Source organism: Primulina eburnea, chromosome 4 (assembly GCF_022965805.1).
Source record: "Primulina eburnea isolate SZY01 chromosome 4, ASM2296580v1, whole genome shotgun sequence".
Classification (NCBI taxonomy): domain Eukaryota; kingdom Viridiplantae; phylum Streptophyta; class Magnoliopsida; order Lamiales; family Gesneriaceae; genus Primulina; species Primulina eburnea.
In genome coordinates, this window is record NC_133104.1 from 6,616,886 (window position 1) to 6,635,411 (window position 18,526).

The 18,526-nt window shown below is 37.9% G+C and overlaps 1 protein-coding gene across 1 annotated transcript in view; it reads right to left on the reverse strand.

Moving 5' to 3' along the window:
* Window positions 1–1,412: 1,412 nt before the first annotated feature.
* LOC140830806 (uncharacterized) overlaps window positions 1,413–18,526 on the reverse strand; it is a 95,902-nt gene continuing 78,788 nt past the window's right edge. Inside the window, 12 exon segments of the mRNA XM_073194296.1 lie at window positions 1,413–2,139; window positions 2,396–2,683; window positions 3,048–3,206; window positions 14,350–14,706; window positions 15,332–15,553; window positions 15,927–16,053; window positions 16,287–16,434; window positions 16,514–16,686; window positions 16,845–17,076; window positions 17,079–17,380; window positions 18,277–18,406; window positions 18,409–18,460. Of these exon segments, the coding sequence (XP_073050397.1) occupies window positions 1,984–2,139; window positions 2,396–2,683; window positions 3,048–3,206; window positions 14,350–14,706; window positions 15,332–15,553; window positions 15,927–16,053; window positions 16,287–16,434; window positions 16,514–16,686; window positions 16,845–17,076; window positions 17,079–17,380; window positions 18,277–18,406; window positions 18,409–18,460 (2,346 nt within the window). The 3' untranslated portion in view covers window positions 1,413–1,983.

Below are 18,526 nucleotides of genomic sequence, written 5' to 3' on the forward strand. Positions count from 1 at the left end.
TGTTTGGGCCTTTGTCTCCAAAACTTTTGTGTTTGCTCCTATTTTTTCGGGTATTTCTGATGTGGCGTTGCGAGGCTTGACTTTTCTTTCATTTCTTTGGTTTTCACCCTCTTTTGGTCAAATCTGCAAATAGCCATAATGAGACGAAATAAGCGCAAAACTCGGAATAAAAAATGCCAGATAAGCACGAATACGACAAAATAAGATCCCTAAAATGCTATATAATTCGTGCTTATCAATCACATTCTCAAATTTTGCAAATCTCTTATTTTTGGACAGAATTTGCTGGAAGAATTTCTAGTACCCAGTAATCTACTACAGAAGTTTAACAAAAGAGATGCTGTTTGAAACTTCAAATTTCTTACGTAAATCTTCCAAAAATATTTTCTTAAATTTCTTGATATGAAAACAATTATTTTCAAGGCAGAGGTATCACGGCTCTGATACCAAATGTTAGAATTTCTCTCAAAAATCATGTTTTTACGTATATATAAACATAATAAATAATATGTGTAAGCAGATCAAGCATTACCTCCAACCATCGAAAGATTTGTAATTTTTCTGATTTCTTCCGATTGATGCCTGCTAAGCACTCAATACACTCTGCAGATGATGTATATTTTTCTTATGAGGTATGTACTTAAGGACCTCAATCACCTCTATTTATAGACGTTTTTCATGTCATCAACGAGAAACTTCGGGGTCTGAATGTCAAAAGAAGAGGTGCATGCAGCCTCAAATGTCAAAAATTTAATCAACTTCTTTCAAAATTTGAAATGACAGAAATTGAAAAGTTACAACAATTTAAAGTTGGAAACGCTTAAAATGTTAATATGTCTACAAGACTGATTTGCGGCAAAAAAAAAAAAAAAACAGACCTCCAAAACCATAGATGATTTTGCAGGCTCAAGTTCCGAAAAAGATCCCGAGTATTCCAAATATATTTTAACAAATCGTGATGGATTTTAAATATTTAATATAGAGATCAAGATTTCATTTATATTTATCTTTTCATAAGATGTACTTTATCAACTCAAGGTACTTAATAAAAACAATTTTTTTCTACCATCTGAAAAATATATCCATATTAGCTTCGAGCTAGGGCGGTGACCATCTCTGATCTCCAATTTTCTTTTGTTAGCGCGAGATGTTCTTTTTTCATGCTTCGACTTTCGCCAACGCGCACTGGGACAATCAAAAAGTACCACCCTAGCACACTTCCTTCTGCCCTAACAATCCAACATCAATCAATAACCTGAAACCGGTTCGATCTGGCTCGGAACCGGTCCATTCACTACCGATATGCGTAGTGGATGAGATTGGCTTCAAGGTAAATACCTTGGAACTGGAACCGCTTCAGAACTGGACCGGTTTTCACCGGTGAACCGCTAAACATGCCTAAATCCCTGCACTAACAGTACTAATGTTTGCCAAAAAATTTATATAGTATCATTACAGATGCACTGATCCTCATATATATCATCGATATCCAGGTGCTTGCCGGGTGTCCGAACAAAAGTATATATACACAACAATTGGTATTCTCATCTTCAAAAACCGAAGTGAAAGAACTTTACCACAGCAAAATACAATAAAGATGATAGATATCTGCACGCTTGCACGGGGCCTCAGCATACATCACTAAAGGAAAAGATTTTGTTCCGCCGGGTCGCCAACATTTCCCATTCAGGAATGCTTGAGATCTGTCATTTCAACTTTCTAGATACCCATCCACAAATTTTCAAACATGTCTGCTTGAAACGGTGGAAGAGTTCGGTGGGAAAGAAGCATGATATCAAATATACTGGACATATTCATGCGCTGCTGTCTGTCTATTCGTGGTGGAGCTAGAGAAACATGACACATTTGATCTGCAAGCTCGTTGACGGAAGTACCTTCATATTTTGCATCCCTCATAATTGGTTAACAATAATGCTTACCAGTTACCACACTTAATAGCAGAGCTAATATGTGTCCTATATGTCAATCATTGTTCACCGCTCCAAGAGTAGAATTTAAAGTAACAGATGAAGGCATCTGGTGGGTAGATAAGATGTAAACTCCCTTGTTGTTAACTTCAGAGCTAGCCTCGTCAATCACAGGGGAATATGGTTTCGTCACTTTCTTCTTCAGCAAGGCCTGGCACAACGCAGTCAGGCTAAAGCAATAAGCAAAACACGGCTTCTCAAAGTTTAGAAACAATCAAGTTGTAGAGGTGTATTCGCTTGTTAACTTGTGATGCTAACTTATCCTCATCAATTCTTTTTTAGCATAAAAAAAACCTTTACTCTTTTAATCCCCTACTTTTTTAAATAAGTTTCATCATAAGAAAAATTACAAGGAAGAAAAAAACATTGAATTGAAAGAGAGATGATAAGATAGTTCAAGACCCAACCGTTAATTGTGCTGATCCATAAGCACATCTTGCTTGTTCTATCGAAGAATAAACTTCAAATGCTTGATTAGAATCACGGTCACACTTAATTATTCGAAATTGATCCTTTGCATCAAATGATCTACTCTGTAAATATAGAATAATACGTGAAGGTGGACCATTTGGATGGTCTTTCTTTCCGTGAATCAATTCCATTGTCACTAAGTCATCCCACACAACATCCCATAGCACTGAACATGGATCTCTGGCTGGGTTGAATTTTTTCTGTGCGATGAGGTTAGATGGTTGCTGAAAACAATATACAAGGAACTGTGAGTCCGAGTGCTATAAAATGAGTGGAAATTGCATTTACCACCTTTATGAAATATCGAAAAACCATAAAATCTGTATGTAAAATTAAAGATCTTTCCAAAACCTATGTTTTTAAAAGTCGGCACATCTGCCCCATTTGCATGAGGTTTTACGCCTATTTTTTTATAGAGACAGGTTTCTAAAATATCATTAATATCATGTAGGAAGTAATGTGTTTTTTTGGGTTTTCATAGAAGGCTAAATATATCTGCCTTATAAGATCACTAGCATGAAGACAATTTGTTAGGCTCGTCCCTTTTAACAAAGGAATTATGTTCCTAGTCAAATTTAACCAACTCACTTGCAACAATACGACTCTCCGATGAGTAACCAAAATGATTTTTCCCTTAGGAAGAGCAAAGTGGTCTTCATAGGCATCTGTTAAGGCATATTTCCCACGTACTTTGAACAGATCAACTTGAATAAAGAATGATCCAGATTCTGCCAATTGCAGTATAATCTTCATAATGGATAGACAAGTAACAACAGTTGTCAGTGCAGTTCTAGCAAGCATAGCGCTATAATCGAGAGCAAAATTAACAATAAAAAAAATATAATAACACTGGCAACGAAATCATGACATTTTTTAACACCACATCGAAACTGAAAGGAGGGACTAACTAACATTTTCAGTATTTAATTAATCATTACTTGTATAGACAAACATATTTTATTTTCTTCTATTTCATGTAAGGTAGTATTTGAATTGATGGATTTGATTTGGGCAGAAGGATTTGATTTAAGAAAGGATTAAGCATGGAATGACATCCAACATAGATTAATTTAAAATTCATCACAATTACTGTTGAAAATGCTTAAATTGATATAGATTCAATTTGAAATTCACTTGAATTTAATCAATTCAAACAAGTCAAAAAATTTGAATTCAAAGATTTAAAATCTATACGGGAATTACATGACTAACACATTTTTTGGGACACTAGTCTAGGAAAGTTCCCTCTAACTACAGCTCTACATAAAACATGACAATAGCGAGTTTGCTTACTAACTTGTCAAAAAAGTTTTTGAGGTACTCTTTCAGTGACAACATCTGCAATATGTTATCTAGTAGGAATATAAAGAACATAAATCAGTCCCGTTACAAGTTTTTCCTTGATAAAATGGTTATTAACTTTCAAGTGCTTTGTTCTATCGCAAAGAGAACGGATTAGGAGCAATAGAGATAGCTACCCTATTATCACATTAAATCTTTATGAGATATGGATTTGAGATTTTTAGTTCTTCCAATATACTTCCATTAACTTCCTAAATTCCATGAGCCATTGATCTAAACTCTGCTTCAGCACAATTCCCAGACACCAAGTTTGTTTTTTGCTTTGCCGCGACAAGGTTACCTCCAATGGATGTGTAGTAGCCAGAGGTCCAGCGCCTAACCACTCCCCACCCAATCTACATTAGTATAAGCTTCAACTTGTAGGTGATCACATTTTTCAATAACAACCCTCTTATAGGAGTCCCCTTCAATCATCTTAGAATCTTAAATACAACATCAAATTGCTCTGGTCCAGGTGCCTGCATAAATTGGGTGATCATGCTTACATCAAAAGCTAAGTTCGTATGAGTGTGAGATAGGTAAATTAATCTTACAATGAGTCTTTGAAATTGTTCTCTATTGATTACTTCATTGCCCTATGTGAATGCCCTACGAGAGTTTTTTGTAATAGAGATATTCGGCAATTGCGTGATTAGGAAATTTGTACGTGTTCAGGAACCTTTTCTAATTAAAAGAATATCACAATATGACGGCGCATTGGAGACAGACACAAAAGGTGGATAAGTAGTCAAAGGATCTTGTAAGAGTAGAAGCACCTATGTGAATCTATGCCCCAGTTGCAGAAGATGTAGATTGATCAGGTCCTTGAATCAAATACGGCGGTTGACTACTTCGACGGAATTTTTCGTACTATACACATGAAGCTAAGTGTTAAGATTTCCTGGATTGATGTGCAGTGTCTCCCCCATTGTAGAATCAACAAAATTTGGCACCGTTTGACCATAATTTCCATTATTTTCCTGATTTTGTGTTTTGGGAACAATGATAGCATAAATTGCTGCTCGGTGTAGTTAAAATTGTATTTGGTAAAGGAACACCGTCCTACAAGTAAATTCTCTATTTCATACTAACAAAAACTTTCTATGTTTGAGGATTGAAATATTATATCCTTTCTATTTGGTGCATACACTATGAAAAATACATTTTTCGGATCGAGGATCAAGTATCAATTTAAGATTGTAAGGAATATGAAATGACAGCAACTGAAAATTTTGAGGGAAATCAGAATTCAGTGATATACAAAAAACTATTTATGAAGTGTGCCAAAGGAATGCTATATTTAAAAATTTGTAGGCAGTCTATTAATCAAATAGAAGGCTGTCAAATAGCTTCACCCTAGATACATTTGGCAACATTTACTTGAAACATTAAAGCAAAAACAACTTCAAAATGTTTATTTTTTCTTTCAGCAATACAATTTTCTGGCGGGTGCCCACACAAATAGGTTGAATATGAACATCATGTTTTTTTGGAAAATGCCCAGATCTTATTAAAATGTCAAGTTCCATACTCAGGAAGAAGGATATTGATCTTATCTGAGACAGAGTTGAACCATTATGTAAAAACCTTTGATCAAACTTGCAACCTCGGATATTTCATTCACAAAAAAATTCAGCATAAACAAGTACGATCAAGTTCTAAAATGCAAAATTCTAGTTCATCCTTTAGCATACCCTTTTTTGTTTTGGGTACAAACAAACAGGATGTCTAGTGCTCTTGTTCCTCAATTCACGAACCATCAATAATTGATCTAGAGTGTCACGCCCAGAGTCCGAGCCCGAGCCCATACAAACACGATCGTACAATGAGCTCCTATAGCAATTTCGTATCTGTCATCACTCTACGAAAAATGGTTAACTCAAGTTTCTATAAGAGTACATTGTACCTTTTACAAACTATGTTAAACTTTCATTTTCAACCAAGAAAGAACAAGGTATTACAATCATTCCTCCTTCAAAACGCTATGTCCTCGTCTCAATTGACCCGTTGATCCACCAAAGTCGGGAATCAAGAGGTGGCTCTTTAGGCTTAAGAGGTGGCTCCTGTGAATATAACACTTTGTCCCGCATCAAAAGGTGACTCTCATACACGCAACACGTTTTCCCACATAGCTATTACTTCCCGGAATTCCTACTAGTGACCGTTTACAATACCATTTAATTTGTTACGCCTCGATCTCGGGCCAGCGCTTACACCACCGAACCATGGGCCCCTAAAACAACTATTTCCTATCCGTCCCCATTTTAAGAAATTTCAAGTTGCTATAGAATTATATTATAAAATTTCAAAAATGCTCTCTCCCTCCATGAGCCCGAATCCAGTCGGATTTTTCTTCAGCTTACCCAAAACCTTCATCGCCTAAGTCTCGTCGGCAGAGTTCTACCACTTTCACCGGCGACGGCCGTCGGCCGTCGGCGGTCATATCTACTCAACCACACAGCTTCAAATTTCAAATTTCAAATTTTCAAATTTCCAATTTCTTATTCTCAGCGCGAATCCTATCTTTATGTTTCGCATCACTTTCTCCGTCGATCGATATTAACTGTCGATCGGTACCCGTGACCGGCTGCCGACTCTTCTTCCACCGTTTTATTACAATTACCACCGGTAGTCTCGTCGACTCGGATTCGTTTGGCTACCGTCTTCAGGAATCGCATAATATGAATATTGGTACTGATTTGAAGCCGAACTTCACAGGGAACAAGCGGCACGTTTCACTTGATCCACAGGTTCGAAAATGGGAAGAAACGGTTAAGATCGAGTTCAAAATTTTCTCATTAAGGTTAGGGAATGTGGGTAGATCGATTTGGTGGTCTGAGAGAACAAGGAAATCATGCTATATGATGGACTTCGACTTCGACGAGGCTCGTTGGATCGGCCATAGGTTTAAGGATTATCTTCAATCGAATCATACAGGGTCCGAGTTCCATCGATACAGAGGAAGGAATGCAGTTTTTACAACTTAGATTTTCCATAACAAACGAGGTAGATTCTTAGAGCTGTCAAAATATAACAACCAGGGTAGAAGAAATATTACAATTGTACCTAGCGGGTACAAGTCAGAGGGGTGGATCAAAATTTCAAATGCATTGGATAAGCTGTTGACAGGGAATTTCCAAAGGAGGAATACAAATCTCAAGTGTGATCAAGGAGCTGCCCAGGCAATGCCAAAGATAAATCAGAAGGTTGAGAGTGGTTTGGGGAAGAATTATAATAGTGGGATGACTAGAATTTCGGAAGAATGTAATAAGGCCAGATCGATGAAGACATGGACTGAATCAATCATTGTTACCAGAGATAGAGTTAATTCTTCATGGGAGCTAATCGAAAGAGCGCTTGGGAAAGCAACAAACCGGAAAATTGAGTTAATTCCATTTCAAGCCAATAGAGCCTTATGGTGGCCCTACAATTCGACAGAGTTCGATTTTTATGTTAGAAAAGGGGATTTTTTGATTTCGGAGTAGCACGGGAATTTGAAGGTTGGTCACAAGATATCAACATGATGGAGTCGGTAGAAAGTTGCTGCAACAGTTGGATACGGATTAGTGGTTTACCTTGGGACCTGTGGACGCCGGCTACATTTAAATTGATCGGCGAGCATTGTGGAGGCTTGTTGGCCATTAGTGTTGACACTCTACACTTTCGAGTACTCGAGGCTGCCAAGATTAAGGTGAAGGGGATCGAGGGAGGTTTCTTAAAAACAAAGATGGTGATTTTGCTGGAAGGGAGGAAATTGGAAATCAGAATTAGGGTTGAATCCTTCGATAATAAGGGTTACGAGCAGTATGAAAAGCAGACCTATGCTCAAGTGGTAGTGAATGGGAATAAAATCTTGGCGGGTTGGGGTAATAACAACATCTATAAGGCAATATCAACGATGGAGGATCAACTCAGAAAACCCGCTGATGGCAATTCTATACAGGAAGTAATACATGGACAAGAGAATAAGGAGACAGACCTAAGAGTACAACGAGGATCAGAAAATTCAGGAGGGAAGTTCGATGAAACAAGCGCATCAAAAAGAGTATATGAACATCAACAATTAGGAGGACAAAAAACAGCATCCTTGAGTCAAACGAAGGGTGCAAAGGTGATCAAGATATTGAGCAAAGTTGATCCAAAAGACGAATCAAAATTCAGAACAAACTCCATTCAATCCATGAATAACATGCAGAATGAGGGCCAGTGTACCACGGCTGAAATCGAGAGGAATCACAAAGATGATAATAGATTTTGGAATACATATTGCCGAAGAAGCAAAATGAAAGGACGGAAGGAGGAAATGGAAGCTCAACTCTGCAGGAATATGGAAAAAACAAATGCCAAAAGCAACGGGATGATCGGGGATTTCGAAGATGTTCTGTCGGAAGACTTAGAGGACATGGAAGTTGACGATTCTCAAGATGAATTCAGAGATGTGGAGTTTGTGTCTACGGAATCTGAAAGCATTGGTTCGGTCAGTAATGATGATTCTGTTACAGCTGAAGATGAATCAATGGATCTGAACGGGCTTTTCGACTCGACGGTTGGAAAAAACTCCTGCCACTTTCTGTCAGATAATTCGACACCTAATGTGGGACAGGTATTTAAAGGTACTCAATCAAACAACCCTTCAAATTCTTTCTCGCTTAATGCAACTTCTCCTTCATCCTTCTCTGAGTTGGTTTTGTCTAGTGGTCTGTTGGGAGGGGGGTTAGGTAGGGTTGATGGAAAGCGTGGTTGTGACAGAGATACAAGTACAGGGGCTGGGGAGGAAGGAGTGATGGGTCAGGTTGGGAAAGGGGATGGTCAGAATATAGATGTGAAATGTCCAGGAGGGGAGACAGTGACAGACGATCTTTCAAATAAGGAAAATATCAGGAGTAATAGTGGAAGAAGTAATGACATAGGCAACAATCTGAAGGGCACCAGCATGGTCTTATGAAAGTGCTGTCTTGGAATATTAGAGGTGGAGGGGCAGCGAGGAGAAGACAATTGGTAAAGACAGTTATTCGACAAGCACAACCGGACATTGTGGTTCTTTTAGAAACAAAAAAAGAAATAATGGATCGGAAATTCATTGCCAGCGTGTGGAAGGCAAGATTTGTTGAATGGGTGTGTCTTCCGTCGATTGGAAGGTCAGGGGGGATACTTGTCATGTGGGATCCCCGACAGGTATTAGTCACTAAAAACTTGATTGGGGAATTTTCTGTCAATTGAAATTAGTCGGAGTGATGGGACAGCTTGGTGGTTCTCAGCTATTTATGGACCTGTTAGGCCGCGGATTAGGGAATTATTTTGGGATGAATTAGCGGGGTTGAAGACGATCTGTGGGGAAAATTGGTGTTTAGCAGGGGACTTTAATGTGGTAAAGAATTTGGGGGAAAAAGTGAATAGCCAATCATTATGTTACGTTCTCGAGCAAAGGATCGTGTAATAGGCCTTTCGATGGTGAAATCCGACGAATTCAGATTCCACTTGGGTTTATTGGATTTTCTTCCTTGTCGCCCAATTGTGCACGTTGTGGTAAGGCTCGAAAGAGAGAACCTTGCGATCTCGTTACTTGTAAATTTGAAAGATTTTTGATATCCTTTTATTCAACCAACCATCCATATAAATACAAAAGAGTCCTATATCACTTATCTCTAAAAGCGATAACATGAAGTTGGAAAGATAAGTCAGAATCCTAAAGATCAAATCCTAACAGCAACCAAATCCTAAATCTGATAAACAACCAAATCCTAACTACTAAATCTGATAAGGGCAGGAACCCTAATCGCGATGCTTGAATATGCCGTGTGTGTGCCTTTTGTACACCTTGATATCTGGGCCCGATGATGGGCTCGTGACACATTAACTGCAAGTATGTGTTGCTTCGATGGTTTGATAGAAGAGTTGGAATTACTCGATCCACCACTTCTCAATGCAAAATTCACTTGAACAAATTTCAGAGAGGTGCCTATTTGCTCTAGGCTTGACAGATTCCTTTTCTCGGGGGGTTAGGGAAGTTTGTTTCCCACAATAAGACAAATTGTTTTACCAAGAATCACATCGGATCATTGTCCGATATTGCTTGATACAAATAAGCTGAAATGAGGACCTACTCCTTTTCGTTTTGAAAACGCTTTGTTGTCACATCGAGATTTCCGAGACCAAGTAAGAACATGGTGGGCAGTTGGGGATTTCCAGGGGTGGGAAGGCTATAAATTCATGAAAAAGCTGAGGTATACCAAGAAAAATGTCATTATCTGGAATAAACAAGTGTTTGGACATGTGGGTGTCAGATTACAAGAATTGGGAAGCAAGATTCAGCGGCCGGATGGGATCGAGGCAGGAGGTCTTTGGTCAGATGAGTTAAATCAAGAAAGAAGGGAACTGAGGTGCGAGTTGGAAACTTTGAATTTCAGAAATTTTCAAATACAAAACCAAAAAGCAAGAGTGAAGTGGCTACAAGAAGGAGACCAAAACTCAAAATTCTTTCACAGGTTACTAACTCATAGAAGAAACAGATCAATGATAGACCGAGTGGAAATTGAAGATGGTTGCGTTGTCACTGATGAAAAACAAATCGAACAAGAGATATTAAAATTTTATGGGAACTTGTTTAAGAGGTCGACAGGTGATGGTGAGAGCAATGAAGAATTAGGGGTGGGTCTTAATGGGTTGAATTGGTGTCCCATAACGAATGTTGACTCAGAGGAATTGGAGAGACCTTTTGAAGAAGAGGAAATCAAAAGAGTGATTCAGGACAGTGATGGTTCTAAAGCTCCTGGGCCGGATGGGTTCACAATGGCTTTTTTTCAAGCTAATTGGGAAACGCTGAAATTGGATTTGTTGAGAGTGTTTGCTGAATTTTTCCAAGACGGGATTATTAATGGGATTACCAATGAGACTTACATATGTCTTATTCCAAAGAAAGAGGATGCGAGTAAGATCAACGACTTTAGACCAATTAGTTTGATTACGAGTTTATACAAGATATTGGCTAAGGTGTTGGCAAATAGATTGAAGAAAATTTTGTGCAAAACAGTGGCGGAGAACCAATGCGCTTTTATTAAGGGGAGGCAGATTTTGGATTGTTGCCTCATAGCAAACGAGGTGGTGGAAGAATATCGTCGAAAGAAAAAAAAGGGCTTCGTGCTTAAAATAGATTTGGAAAAGGCTTATGACAAGGTCGATTGGAAGTTTCTTGATCATGTTTTACGCAAGAAAGGTTTTGGGGAGAGATGGAGAAGATGGATTTGGGGTTGTGTATCTAATGTGTCATTCTCCATCATTATTAATGGAAAACCATGTGGGAAAATCTTAGGGGAAAGAGGCTTAAGACAAGGGGATCCTTTATCACCCTTTCTTTTCAATTTAGTGGCTGATGTGTTGGGAAGGTTGGTGGATAGGTCAAGGGAGGCTAATGAACTTAAGGGGTTTGAAGTCGGGAAAGATAAATTGGAAATATCACACTTACAATTCGCTGATGACACTTTGTTCTTCGCAAACTCAGAAAATGATGTGGTGGTATTGCTGGACATAATCAATCGGTTTGGCAATGTCTCTGGGTTGAAAATTAATTTGGGGAAAAGTGTGGTGTTGGGATTGAATTGCGAGGATGAGGAGGTTAGAGAGTTGGCAGTAACTATTGGGGCAGAAAAGAGAATTGGCCTATCAAATATCTCGGGCTATCTTTGGGAGGTAATCCCCACAAATTGGAATTCTGGGAAACCGTTTTATCGAAAATGTCCAAGAAACTAGCAAGCTGGAAAAAAGGATTTTTATCGAGGGGCGGCCGAACCATCTTGATTAAATCTGTTCTGTGTGCTTTACCATCTTACTACATGTCGATCTTCAAAGTTCCGGTCAAGGTGGCAACAATGATGGAGAAATTGATGAGGGATTTTTTGTGGGATGGAGCTGATGGGGAGAAACACTACGTGGTTGGATGGAAACAAGTTATTAAGCCTAAGGATAAAGGTGGTTTAGGTTTGGGGGATATTTGTCTCCGTAATAAAGCTTTGCTGGGTAAATGGTGGTGGAGAGGGTCGGTGGAAAGGGGGTCCATGTGGATTAAGATTATCAAGAGCATTTATGGAATACACGAAAACGGTTGGGACTTGGGTCGGGCGGATAGAGTGACATCCAGAAGTCCTTGGAAGTTCATTTCTCGATCTTACCAGGCTTTCCATCAACTAATTAGGGTTGTGCCTAAGCAGGGTAATCTGGTTCGTTTTTGGGAGGATATTTGGGAGGGAGAGGTCTCATTTAGGTTTAGATTTCCCTCATTATTTCGTATTTCTGTTTTCGTCAATAAACCTATCAGTCAGTTCATAGAAGTTGTCAATGGGGAGGGAGGTTCATCTTTCAATTGGGATGTCAGGTTTAGAAGAGATCTTACGGAGAGTGAGTTGGGGGAATTTACAATTTTATCGGGTGTACTTCACAATACAACATTGGATATGAGTGTTGAGGATTATAGAGTTTGGTTGGGAGATCAGTGGTTGTTTTCTGTTAACTCTTTTTATAATTCTTTTTTCAGTCTTTCCAATTCCATTGCTTTTACCAGTTTCGATAATATCTGGAAAATAAATGTCCCACAAAAGATTAAGATTTTCTCGTGGATTGTGGCATTGGGGAAGCTTCCTACGTCCGACTCGATACAAATAAGGTGGAAGAATTGTTCTATGTGCCCACAGTGGTGTTGTTTATTCAGACATGCAGAGGAGAACCAGGATCATTTGTTGTTGCACTGCTCATTTGCTACTGGTATTTGGTACAGAGTTTTACAAGAGTTGGGATTTCAGTGGGCTGTTCCGAGGCAAGCAAGAGATCTATTCAACACAATTTCTGGAAACATGTGATGACAAGCCAGGTCATAACAATAGAATATTTTGCATCCCATGATTTTTTATTCAGGTCGAATGCTGGTGCCTTTATATTGCTAGTAAGATAAAGGAAAAATGAGAAAAACATAAAAAATATCATCATTTTAGATGAATAGTTATGATCTGAACATAATGAGAATCATTGTTCGACTGATTTTTATGGAAGTTGCAGACTCGGTGTGAAACAACAAACATGTTGGGCAAAGAATTTGTCAACGGATGTTACATTTTTTGAGTCTCAAATATACTTTAATACTCCTCTTCAGGGGGAGCATAGACTAGAAGACTCATTACTCGATATGAAAATTTCAAACTTTGTACCCCTTGATTGTTTAGAAATGGAAGCTATTAAAACTCAACCTAATGAGTTGCCAATAGTTGATATTAATGTTAACACTAGTAACGATACTTGAGTTGATACTGGACGATTTGGGTAAGTCTATGTAAGGAGACGTTTTCCAAGTGAAAAGGACACCACACTCCTGCACCACCATGATCCTGACCCAAAAACAGATATGCTTCCTACATATGTTTCGAATCCAGGTAACAAATCTGATCCTCCAAATGAATCAAATTCTTCAAAATCTTTGGATCTACTTATAGCCCTTAGGAAAGGTACTAGATCATGTACGCAACACCCTCTATCTAACAATTTATCATATAAGAATATGTCTAACTCTTGTTCTTGTTTTATCTCAAAGTTGTGTAGTGTGGACGTTCCTAAGAATGTATAGGAAACTCTAAAGGTTCTGGAATGGAGGATGGTTGTTCTCGAGGTGCATCGGAAAATATCGAACATGGGAAATCATGTACACACCAAATGGGAAACAGACAGTGGGTTGCAAATGGGTATTCACTGTGAAGTTTTATTCAGATGGGACATTAGAATGTTACATAGAATGTTACAAAGAAAAGCTTGTTGCAAAATGGTTCACACAGAACTACGATATTGATTATCAAGAGACCTTTGCTCCAGTAGCAAAGCTGAACATAGTAAAGATACTACTAATCTAGAGGTTGAAGTATGTATGGATGCTCCCTAATTACATTACTATGAAACAGGAGTTACAAATCTGTAGGTATTACACAAGAATTAATGATTATATCAATCCCAAAATATCTCCGAACTGTATACATGATTTCCCAATATAGGAAAACAAATATCTCACACATAATCTCCTAATATTCACTAATAATTCACCAAATGTTCCAACAACTTATTATATGGCTCAGGTAGGAAGCAAAGAAATTAAAATCGATGTCATGCACCACACACATTAGGTCAATATAGCTGATCTTAATCAGAATGCCAACTATTTTTTGACTTGGGAAATTGATGAAAACATAATATTCACTAGCAAAATAACAATTTTCTTATTTGTTAGCACTATTTTGAACGTCTTGATTGTTAAGTTCAATATTTCAAGTTAGAAACTGGAAAATTGTGGCCAGGGAATCATATAGGTTACAGCAGAGATCAGAATTTGTCGTCACAAATAAATCCGAAATGTAAGATATCCACCACAATTTCAAGAGACAGAAAAACTTGGAGAATACTTATCCATGACATCAAAATCAATGGGTATCCAACCAATAGAGATTATGACCAACCAACCTGGAATAATACAGCAACGGAGAGTAGAAATTTAAAGGCATAGTGTAATGAAATATTGTACCTGTCCCTGCGCTTTGTACTCATCATAAGGCCTGAGTAAATTGTCACCACTAATAACTCGCGGTAGTCTCTTGCGAAGGAGTTGATCCTCAGAAGCAATTGCAGATGCTATCTTCATCCTCATTGCATTTGCACCTTCAGTAGTTTTTGACAAGAGATCTAAAACCCCACTAACAGGCTGTGCAGCAGCACCTATCAAACCCTTCCCAACACCCTGAACGAAACCCTCAACACCAGATGCTTTTGCACCTTCAAGAGGCTTTGTTAAAATGCCAGTGACACCTCGGAATAGACCTTTTGCAAAGGCCCCGCCCCCTTCTCGAATGGCATCACCAAAGTCCTCTACACCTTTGTTCTCCTGCAAGAAAGAAACTGCATTACTATAAAAAGACATGCAGCATTTAGTCAGCTTAATTGCACATGTAAGGTAAAAAAGAAGCTATGCAATGGGAAAAACATGACACGATTGAGTATTATTGAAGTAGAGAATATAGAAGGGATATCCACAAAATTTTGGCTGTCACAAAGATATTTGAGCTTAAGTTCCTCAAAGTTCGAAAAAAATTTATTCTCTTTTGAAAACCTTTAGGCAGAAGTGGAAAAACAGAGAATATAGGCGTACCCAAGTTTTATAAGAAATTAATCAAACTGCAATCTGAAAGTTTGAGTGAAACTTAAGTAGAATCATACGTCCACTATAAGAACTATGCATTCAAAGGTGACATCTTAAGAGTATGCACGAGGCTGCCTAGTCAATGGAAAGATAGCACACAAAATAAATAGGTAGCAGACAGGTGCGCTTACAACAAGAAACATGCTTCCAGCACTTGAAGCTCAATAAAATCTTTATTTATAATAGAAAGAAAATCAAGAAAGGTTTTCGGCACAACCCATTAATATCTTTATTTTAGATACAACTCTGAAAAGGCAACTAACAATAGCATGACGTATAAATCATAAAAGTTGAGAATCTTTGCAGAAACCTGTCTTTGGCGACTTTGCATAAATTTCTTATCCATTGACAAGGCAGCAACACCTTTGCTCATATGTCCAAGTGCACTACTAGCATTGCCCAAAATATCAACTCCAGAAAGCAGCTGAAGAGGTTGACTGAGAATATCCTTTTTTATGTTTGAGAGAGCATTACTGACAAGAACACTATGTCTCATAGAAACATTTTCCAGAAATCTCTGATTGATCCGGACCTGATTAATCATATCATATAGTACTACAAATCACACCACCAAGACTTGTGATAATACAATAATATTTATCTGGTAAAAAGGACTAGAATCAAAGGGATCACTAAGATTTAACTAGATGAAATCTATCAGGGTACTCAATAGCCAAATTGGGTTCAGCTAGTGACCAGAAGAATTCAATGAAATACCAATGACTGATCATCAGTGTTTAGTTAGGGACTTGTGGAAGTGCATTTTGGCTGGACAAATGACCCTTCATTTGTCTTTCCCAGAAAACTTACCCACTGTATCCCATATTAGTATTTGAAATCAAATTTCAGGTGAAACATTTAAATCAACAGTATAGTCTACAGAATAAATACTGAGTATTGCTTACGGGCATGTTTTCAGTATTTCCAAGTGCAGTCATTAAGCTTGCCCAAAATCCAAGGACACCCACTGGCCGTTGAGTAGGGGACATAGCCATGGTAACTTTGAAACGAATCTCTGAAAGATTGAAAACACTGCCAAAGCAAGAGTACCATTCATTAACACAAATTTCTGAAAAGAAGGCAGATGGATAATGCTAAAGGTTTCATTCAATGTATCGTACATCGATATTTACATAAATTATATCTTGAGATTTTGTATTCAATATATGACGAGATTTTGACAAATTTAATTTTTCTATTGATTTTTTATGACGTAAGATTTGATACACATGTCGCATCACTTTAAACAAATAGGCAATGCATACCCAATCTGCATGATGGGATCAACCGAAACTGAAGTGGTCTGTGAACTAAACATTCTGGAAATATTTGTCTGCTGGATCAACCCATGAAGGCGCCAAATGATGGGTTCATGGATGTTAATCAAAAATGCAGTATTTTCAGGGTCCCTAACAGAATATAATTTAGATATTTCTCAGCATTAAATATAAAAACCTAATGAAGTAAAACACATTTGCTATACTCACTTGCAAACCTATATAAGGATATACACATAGATCTAAAGAACCGGTTGATTGCTGTGTGACAGAAAGCTTCAAAATATAATCAGTCTCCTCCCCAGCTCTTTGGGGCCGAAACAGAACCGGCATTGGAGTCAAAGGCAACTGATTATCCACCTGAATTGCCCCCATTCTAACTTTTAACCTGAATCACAAAACCCATAATTCACAAGTGAAATACATTATCAAGTGGTTAAATTGAGTGAAAATTAAAGTAATAATTAAAAGTTACAACTTCCATACAGACTACTTAAGACAAGCAATTGATGGTCCACTCCTTAGTTATGTAAATAAGAATATTACCGACTAATTCCCGAGCCCAATCCAAGTGAGTGTGAGAGCAAAAAATTTTGCAATGAACAATACAGTATCTCTTCAGGTGTATGATCAATAATGGATAATCCAAGGTCTGCAACCTCGACAATGAGATGAAATTCACCATATGAGGAGCATGTTGACTGTTTAGATCGATATTTATTGTCAGAGATTTGTAGTAAAGAAGAAAGACTTCGATTCAAAAGTCTAGGAGCTTCTCATCTGGCATCCAATCGCTGATTTGGACAACATTTACTTTCTCTTCCCTAAGTATGGTGACTCGTAAAGGCCTCCCAGGGTGTCCAGAAACCGGGATGGGTTGATGATCATTAATCTCATCTATATCATATATCTGTGATGTCGAAGGGTCGTCACCGTCTATCAGTAGTTCCAAATATCGTTGTCTACCAAGATCTTCCCATGAAAAAGGAGCAGCAGCATTTGGAAGTAGAGACCTCCAAGAGTCCTTTGAACCATTGACTTGCCGATATTGTATTGGAAGAAACAAAGAGCGATTTTCAATCCTGAAATTGCTTTCATTAGAAATATAGACAGTGGGGATGCAAAAAGAGAAGTGAAAGCTAGTACACAAAAAACGGCTTTTGAAAAGAATATATAACAGAAATCTTAGCCAACCATGATCACCTTCGGAAGACAAAATAGTCACTCATTCTTAGCTAGTGATTTATATTCTTTCTAAGTCCACATGACCAACTTCGTAAGGCTCATAAAATAGTCACTCATCAAACCTAGTGACGATTTTTGACACATAGCTTAGGTGACAATCTATCAACTATCAGTCTGCCAATTCAGTAGAAGATTTCTAAGCTTATATAATCAAAATCACAACTATCCTACACTCATGTAGACATTTCAAATTTTGGAGCATCTTAGTAACATGTGAAAACTTTTATTGCATCAAGTACTTCTAGGTTCTGGCAAAATCAAGAGAAGTCAAGAGAAGCATAAGAGCAAGGCTAACATGCCTCCCTAGTTTTGAAAAGGTGATGACAGATTATTAGCAGACCAAAGAGAGAGAAAGAAGAGAGAAACAATCTGTAGAACTGTGTGCTATATAACACACGTATAGAGAGATCTAGAGAGAACATAAATCAAGAGAGTTTGTGCAATTGAAGCAGAGTTAACTTTTGTATAAAACAATTTTGTAAGCTATCATATGAAAGAATCAAATAGTGACAAAGGTGTACTAGACAAGGACAAAAGAAAGCAATAACAAAAGTCATTATGATAACGTGGATCACAGAAGAAACCCTTTCTGGATAAAAACCCTTGCTTCTCCAACAAATCATCGCATATTATTATTACATTCTCTATGTTAGATTTCGATACCAAGGTGAGACTAGTTGACCAATTGCCAAGGAAAAGAAAATCATATAAGAGAGCATGATCCTACAATCACCTGTAGGGACTCGAAACAGATTTGGGACGGAATATAACTTCATAGCGAGAGGTTTTAGTTCCACCTCTTACTTCAACTGAAATATGCATTTGATCACTTCCTGATTCATGCCTCAAGCAAATAGACATAAACCTTCTGTACCTATTGTGAATGGTGCGCTCCATTGGTACCCATCCATTTGCAACTTAAGTTGGGCACACAAGATGGATAAAGAAAGTCATAAATCTTTTCAGAAAATATATGCATCGTT